Below are 8500 nucleotides of genomic sequence, written 5' to 3'. Positions count from 1 at the left end.
CGGTGACTCCCCCGCCCGTGTCGCGCAGCTGGAGGGGCCCGTGGAGCGGCTGGGGGGGCTGCTGGCCGCCTGGTCGCAGAGCCTGGCCCCCATCGACAGCCGGCACACCGACGCTGAGGTCGTGGAAAGCTGGCACAAGGAAAAAGTAAGGTCACATCCCTTTTCCTAGCAGTTTTTCGATTGTAAATGGGCACTTACTATGGGCGGAAAACTTCTGCCAAGCAGTTCTAGGAAGCAGAAAATAATAAAACGTGTTTGTGAAGAATATTTCTATGAAATTGCAACTTCCCAAACTTTTTCTGTAACTGTAATTGTAGCAAGCAATGTTTACAGAAGGCGTTTCTCTCCTTGAAGGCCTCTGCTGTACAAGGCTTAGCAAACGCTGCCTGGATCTTAGATGTTAAAAACAGGGCTTGCCTCTGAGAAAGTGGAGGAGCTAGCACACCAGTTCTCCACTTCTATTCCAAGTTGCTCAGTGCTTCAAGCCAGAGCAGCACTTGATCAGGGAAATGTGAAGCATTTCCTAAAAGCTGAGCAGCAGCTGGAGCCACTTCTTACTTGTAATTTATCAGGAGTGTGTTGAGCTTATAGTTTCCATTTTTTGAAATATGCTTCACATTATGCACATTGAGGTCTTGTCCAATATTTAAAGAAGTTTGGTGGAAACCAGTGTACTCCTAATTGTTTTGCTATGGAATGCAGCAGAACTTAGAGAAATAGAGAGGTGGTTTCTGTTCCTGTTTGTCTTCTAGCAAAAAATTCCACATGTATGTATCTCACACACACCTATTGTATATAAATATACAATATTGTTTTCACAACAATCAAGATACATGTTTGTATGTATCGCAACTACTGTGAATCACAGATGCTGAGAAAGGATACAGAGTATTTCCCTTTCAGGGTAGTGTTGCAACAAAGCAGTTTCAGTAAAGGGGCAGAGGTGTATGATGCCTGCCTTCGGGCCCCTTGACTGAATGTTCAAAAAACCCCAGAACACTTTCTCCTTGAGCTGAGATTATAAATCTCCTCCTTCGATGTCTGTGCCAAGTTATTTCTGTGGCTTCCCCTTTCACAGAACTCCCTGAAAGAGATTTATGGAACCTTCTTGCTTGAGTGCCAGTACCTATCTGTAGGAATAACAAAGCTGACATTATATTGGCGCAAATAAGGGTACAAATACGCAAAGTATTCCGTACTTACATGTTTTTAAAAAGGAAAGAAAGACCTGAAATTGTCATCAACATACAGCAACAATTGCCAATTTTATTTTTTTTAATTTATAAATGGAGAAGTACTAAATTCAAAGGATATTGCTTTTGTTAGTAGTATTACTGTGGGTGTATTGTAGCTCTATGTAACACCACTATATTTAGATTAGGCAGTTGTAAACTTTGGCTAAAGAGGAAAATGCAGAGGAATCTCAGGACTTACTATGCACAGCCCTACCATGTAATTTTATTTATAGTTAGAGGAAATGTGACAGTAATCCTTCCATTTCTGGACCCCAGGGGCAGGTCCTATTGTGAATGTAAAATAGCACTGCAGCTTTCCATTTCCATTGTCTCACAGTGATTCTGTTGCCATGTAAGCCAAGGCCATGAATTAAAAATGCATTTCCTAATTCTCAGAATTAGCAAGCTCATTCAGTTATTCTGATATACTCAAGCTCTGTTCCTTTAGGTACATGCAACATAAGAAAAACAGATCTTGCACTTGGAATTCAGCAAATTGCTTTGGTAATTGTCAGATTCAAAATTCATTCCAAGTGGCTACAACATGGCTAGCAGTGTTTCTATATGGAAATATGCCATAGCTAAATGTACCCTGTTTTGCAAGTGGATGTGCCTGTTTGTCAATAGGTTATGCCAAAGGCTGTATGTCATTGGAATACTGTTTTAGTAGTTATTGAGGTAGGTTATCTGAAACTGAAAAATGTAATTGAACACAGGCAATTGTAACTGTGTGCTACTCTTAAGACATATTTTCTTTACCAAAAAAAAAGCCGTTAATATTTCATTATGGTGATTCCTGCCCTACACAATTTGTGACATCCTGTGTTTAAGTAATGGCCATTGTGTTGTTATTCCTAGGCTTTCAAAAAAAGTCCAGTGTGTAGTTTAACATAAAGTAAGATAAACAAAAAGTAGTTAGTTTACATTTTTTTTCTAAGCATCATTTCTATTACATAATTACTTCATTCAAATGCTACTTTATATGGCATCGAAACAAACTGGCAGTGTGACTATTTCAAGTATCTTTTAATTATGGTTGAACAGATTTCTGGTGTATGAGTGACTGAAAGCAGACAAAGTACATAATATGAGAACAAATATTTTAAATCAGAGCAGTCCTGAAAATCTGCCGAAGCAAATGTTTTTTTCATACTCACAAGAACACATGAACGCATGCTTGTAGTTTTATTTTTCTCAAAATAGATTGTTGTGGTTTTTCTTCCTGGCAGTTCATGTACTACAAAGAAGCAATATATTTATATTTTTTTTTTTATTTTTACTTGCTCAAAAAAGCATGGTATAGATCTTAAAAAAATTAATTTCACAGCTCTGCTGGCCTTTTCAGGAAAAGGCATATGAGAAGCAAGCACAAAGTTGCTTGTGGGCAGCAGACACATGAGCTGAATCCCTGGCTTTTGTCCATTTGCTGTTCTTACTAAGTCTGTTCGATTGGCTTGCTAGACCCTTGCTAAAATTTCTTTTTCCTTTTGATTTACATAAGGGGATATCTGTTTATTTCAGAGTTAGTTAATATTTTGCAGTGAAAAATCTACTCAGTGAGCATTTTTATCTCTGTAATGTAGATTGCGATATTTTTAAAACCCTCTGCATATATTTTCATGTACATCATTTGTACCATTCCTGAACATTCAGTTTAGTGCTAATAGTTTATTACAAACTGTTTATTATGTATATTTTCAATCATCCCTTTTTTCTGTATATTCAGAAACATGATTTGGTGGCTTCCTTGTCCCAATTCCCTGGCCCCGTTCAAATTTGTCTTGACTTTAATATCATCTGTTTCTTAAGTTTATATTATACATTTCTTGCAGATTGGCACTTAGATTTAGCCAAACTAATCTATACATACCAAACGCTCCAGCCTGCCTGCACTGCAGAATCACTGCCATGGTGAATGTAACTAGCTAGAAGGTTGTCTTTTCTCCCTGGTAGTTTAAGAGGAATGCCTGAAGAATTTTGTTGCTAGTGAGGCAAGGAGCCAAGCCTGCACTGCTCATTATGCTGGAGTAGCTGGCGGGATTCTGCAGTGGAGACGTTCTGGACGTCAACAAGGCCTGTTTTTCTTGGAGTAGTTATCACACCTCTCCCAATGACGTAAGCTAAACCAACAAAAGCTTTTTTTTTGTTGTTGGCTTAGCTGTCTCCAAAGCAAGAGTCTTTCCAGTGCAGCAATGACAGGCAGTAACCCATTTACTCTCACATGGTTGTGAGCAGCTGTACTTTATGAAACCCTCTGTGAAAGAGTTGAAGCTGTTAAAAGCTTTGTGCAGAAGTTCTTTTTCTGGATACAGCTCAAAACAGCTTTTATTGGACATGCTAAACTCAAGCCAACAGGCTTGAGTTTATATAAACATATTATTTTTATTTTATTAAACATATTATTTTATTTATATAAACATATTATTTGCTGTTCCCTAACTGTATGTACTTTTATATGTATACAGCTAACTGACAATACTGTAGCTCATTTATTAAAATGAAATTTATAACTTAAACTGTTCTTTGGGAACGGTTTGAGCTAAGAAAGTTGAGGCTTCCAGAAATTTGGTCTCTAGAAGCTCATAGCTTCAAATAAGCTTCTATAGGTTTGACTGCTGAAATACTCTTGAAAGTGAACATCCATGGGTCGTAAATTAAGTTGAATTTAAATTCTGATAAATGTTGATTCAAAAGATTTTTTTTTCTTTACTCACCAATATTGTTCATTTGTTTTAACAGGAAACATTGGATGCTCTGGTAAAGTCTGAACATATGACAGAAGAGATCAAAACTCAGTTAAATGATCTTTGTAGATTTTCCAAAGATTTGAGTACTCATTCTTCAAAAGTTTCAGGGTTGATTAAGGAGTATAACAGGTACACTTTCATCTTGTTTATAGCTAATCAATCCCGGAGGGGGTGGTAGGGTGATGGGTGGGGCATGAGCTGTCTTTTAGGGAAACATTAATTAGGATTTTAGAATTAGAAACAGAGGTATACAATTATTAAAATCCTTATTTTGATTTTGGTGTCAATAGAGGTTGTAAAAAGGAGCAATTTGGTTTTTTTCATCTAAAAGTCAGGCTATGCCACTAAACTCCTCTGAAACTAATGCATATCCAATTCCTGACCTATTGCAGGAGGAATCCTTGTAAGAAACTGTAAGGTTAAATTATGGCTTATTTGTCTGAAGGAGGAAGAAGCTATACCAGCTGGTTAAGACCTTTTTCTTAATGTTGTCCTTCAGTTTACTCTTCTTCGACTAGCCGGTTCCCTGAAACAGGGGAGTTGGCATTTGCTTGCTTGCTTTCTCTCAGGTCACTCTAGCTGATTTACTTGGGAGCCTGACACCTGCATTTCAGACACATGATTCTGCTGCCTCTTGCAGGGGGCTATGGCTTTCGGCTACAGTAGCTGCAGGAGAAGGGTGTGATGACCCAGACTGATCCCTTCTAACATTATGAACTTAACTGAGCCACCGAAGTTAAAACTGGAATCGCTGTAGTTCCACATCCTGTCCCTAGAGAGAGAAAGGGCCCTGCAGAAACTGCTCATGCTTAAAGGGTGTGATGACCCAGACTGATCCCTTCTAACATTATGAACTTAACTGAGCCACCGAAGTTAAAACTGGAATCGCTGTAGTTCCACATCCTGTCCCTAGAGAGAGAAAGGGCCCTGCAGAAACTGCTCATGCTTAGGTGCACTGAGTCACGCTCTGGAAACACCTATACCTCATATCCGTGACAGTTATGTCCCAAGTTTACATGCTTCACTTTTAAGGAACTGAAAACTTTTATTTCCTGGTTCCTCAGTTAAGTGCTTAAAGCTGGTAGGAGCAATCCAGGTTAACCTAACCTTACCATTGTATTTCAGAGAACTAAGTAATAACATTGTCACCTAACAGAGTCCTGCCTTTCCTCCCTCCCTCCCACCCTCTCTCCATCACTCTCTTCTGCTTCCCTGATGTGATAAACCCAGCCTCTGCCTGCAAGCTTCCAAAGGATGTCAAAGCAAAGAACAGATCTTGCAGCAAAGATTTCGGACGGCTTTCAGAGACTTCCAGCAGTGGCTGGTCAATGCAAAAGTCACCACAGCCAAATGCTTTGATGTGCCTCAGAATATCAGCGAAGCTTCAGCAAGTCTGCAGAAAATACAGGTAACTCTATAGCAATGAAGTACTAGTCTAAGGGACAACCGATTGGTTTCATATAAAGCTCAGATTGAATAGTTCGGTTAATTACTATTTTTTGTTAATGTTATTGTCAACACTAAAGGTGAATAATTACAAGGAAATAAAAACTTATTTTTTTCTTTTTAAATCTAGTTTGTTTAGTTTAATTGTTGGGCTACAGCTTGTATGTAGTCATTGTCTCTCATAGTAGTTTTCCTTGTTTGTTTCTTTTTTACAATAGGGAAAAAATGTTTTTAAAGTAGGATAGTACTGTAAAATCAGAACAATATCAGAATTGGGACTTAGTACTTGGAATTATTGCAAAGTTATGTAAATATTTCTCCTCATATATGAAAGTAGAGCCCTTATAGTGGAAGAACAGAGTTAAAATGTATGCAGTGTGAGCAAGCATTTTAAAAATATATTTTTCATATAAAGCTAAAACAAGCCCAAAAAGCTCTGTGGAAAGCAATGCAATTAAAATTTTACTTTCATAAAGCAAGAAATACTTTTATGAATATAACTATAATTGTAACTGAAAATAGCAAAATGAGAATTACATAATGAGACTGGTAAACCTTCCGTTAGATAGTATAACAGAAGAAATTCATGTCAGTTTCTCAGAAAATATCAAAACTCAAATCACTTCCTCCTTCTTTTGGTAAATTCACTTTCCCTAGCTTAAATGGTTTACTTAAAAGTGTAAACAATACTGTATTAATATATCAAATTGTTGACTACCCCAAAATGATAATATGTTTAAAGGAAACATCAGCAGAAAAAATCCTAGTAGTTTCTGACATTAAATGTAAGTTTTATGAAGGAGTTTTTTTCAACAGTGGTTAAGATTTTTTTCTTTATCACTGCAGCCCCTTCATAGCGTAACACTTTAGTTTGTTCTCCTCCTCCCTGAAAGCTGCTTTAGATGAAATAAACTTTTTTTGATATGCAGTAACTGCTTTAGGACTTCCAGAGATGTCTTGGTAACCTGCATAAGCTTAAAATTTTATTTTCATTAAAAGATAATGTTCTGTCTGTTAGCACATTTGACACGATTAAGTCACAAGGCAATTATATCTTTGATTTTAATACAGCCAGATCTTGAACCAAGTGTCTCAAGGCTAACAGACCCTTTGCATTCTCTACTAAGACCTCTAGCGTAACACAGAATCAGAACCTGTCTTAGAATTTTTGTGTCAAGCCTGTTACTTCTGAACGTGGATGTAACCTTATGATTATGGATATAAAAATGTTTGTGTATCACATAATCATGATAGTAACAGTTTAAAATATTGGTGTTTAAGACTGCTAAATTCCTTTGAGTCCTAAATGCTCAAAAATTCTTTTAGTAATTACAAGTTATAAGACCGTTATCCCAGTACATTGGAATTTTAAAATCTGGCTGTTTCCTTACATTTCTTGGTAATTCTGGCACATGCATTTTTCCATACACTTCTTGCATCGCATTGTGCAAGATTTCCACAAAGAATAATACTTTCAAACAGGGAAGGTAAATTAAGGATACAGAGGGATAAATAACACAGCTTAGACATTGCTCAGGGTCTAAGCACCAGCCCACACCCCTACACGCTCGTTGGAAGTCCAGTGTGCCTGTGGGCAAGGCTTCGGTCCTGCCTGGTGCCTCAGTGTGGTCCCTGGCTCCTGCTGTTACCTGTGCCAGGATATTGGTTCCCTGAAATGAAACTGTTACCACTTTCTGCACCACACAGATTTAAAGAAGTCAGCTAAATGACCGGTAATTGTCTCATGAAATGCAGAACATACAGGTAATCCTGGAGTCTTAATACACACATTATTTAGACACATGGCACTTCTGGACTAAATAGCTGTTGTCTCTAAATCCATAAATATGAACAATATTAAAATGGAATGTACCAAAAGATGAGTGAGCATCTTAACAAGCAGAAACAATAAACTCTTATCCCTGATAAATTTTCTGGGAGCTTGCCATTGATCTTTACTGGGACCCAAAGCTCACCAATTACCTTCTTGTATTACTATTTTTAGGAATTTGTATTGGAAAGTGAGAACGGGCAACAAAAACTAAACCTGGTAGCATCCAAAGGAGAGCTGCTGTGCTCTATTTTACCGAAGGAAAAGGCTAATGTTATCCGTGACAAATCTGCTACGGCTAAAGAAGATTGGAAAAATTTTATCACCACCCTCCACCAGAAGGAATCTGCATTGGAGGTATTGAACCAGTCACAGTGCAGAAAGACTGGATCTAAATTTCCTCTTTGCTTTTTGTTTCAAACAGCATAGTTTAGATTTCATAAATAGCTGTAAGTGTTTATCATGTGACAGAACTAATAAATAGCTGTTTTCAAGAAGTCTCATTCTTCCGCTTACGTTTTACTTTTGTTTCATATCCTTATGACTTGATCCCACTTTGGTTTCATGCAGAAGGGTGTCGTTCAGAGTAACTGAAGGTAGCAAAGACAGCAGTTGCTCAAATTCATTAACATGAGTCTCATCAAATATACTGGATTACTTAAACACAGTTTCTTTTTTAAGGACTGTTTTAGCAGAGATTTCTGACACTGTTGCTGGAGGATTAAATAGTCCCAGCACAGTGGGTAAATGTTGTCTCTCCTATTGCAAACCGGTGAAATGTAATGATTTATTTGAGCAACTTTTAAAATAAACACCAGTGCCTTTCTCTGTTCAGAACTCACAATTCAACCAGCACAGAAGGTGAATATCTTGAAAAAATCGCTTTTAAGGTCGTAGGTTTTAGGGTCAAAAGGTCTTAGCTGGAATTCCCTGCATAGCATAGGAGAATTAAAGTTCCCTAGGCATCCCTGTTTCAAACCAAGGCTGCCTAGTCAGCTGAGAAAACGTTTAGATACATTTAATATATCATGCAGGAAAGGCTTAAAAAAAAATTTGCATGTAGCAAAGACTAACCTTTCTTCATCTCAGGTTTGCCATGGAAAGAAGATGTCCTTAGAGGTTAATCTTTCTGAGCCAAGCATTTTTCAGTCTCATAGGCTTAGTTTTTCATTCTGATATTAAATTTAAGTGATAAGGCTATAGCTAAAAAAAAAAAGCTAAACCAGTCTTGGGGGGGGCGG

At 37.6% G+C, this 8500-nt stretch overlaps 1 protein-coding gene across 1 annotated transcript in view; it reads left to right on the top strand.

Annotated features, from left to right (window-relative positions):
* The window catches only part of SYNE1 (spectrin repeat containing nuclear envelope protein 1), a 304520-nt gene that overhangs the window by 144035 nt on the left and 151985 nt on the right, over nt 1–8500 (top strand). The window contains 4 exon segments of the mRNA XM_035899865.1: nt 11–145; nt 3975–4111; nt 5213–5390; nt 7434–7616. Coding sequence (XP_035755758.1) covers nt 11–145; nt 3975–4111; nt 5213–5390; nt 7434–7616 — 633 coding nt within the window.

This window comes from Egretta garzetta, unplaced genomic scaffold, assembly GCF_000687185.1.
Source record: "Egretta garzetta isolate BGI_Z169 unplaced genomic scaffold, ASM68718v1 scaffold397, whole genome shotgun sequence".
Classification (NCBI taxonomy): Eukaryota; Metazoa; Chordata; class Aves; order Pelecaniformes; family Ardeidae; genus Egretta; species Egretta garzetta.
Note: the sequence above shows the minus strand (reverse complement) of the source record. Positions and strands in the feature narration are given on the sequence as shown.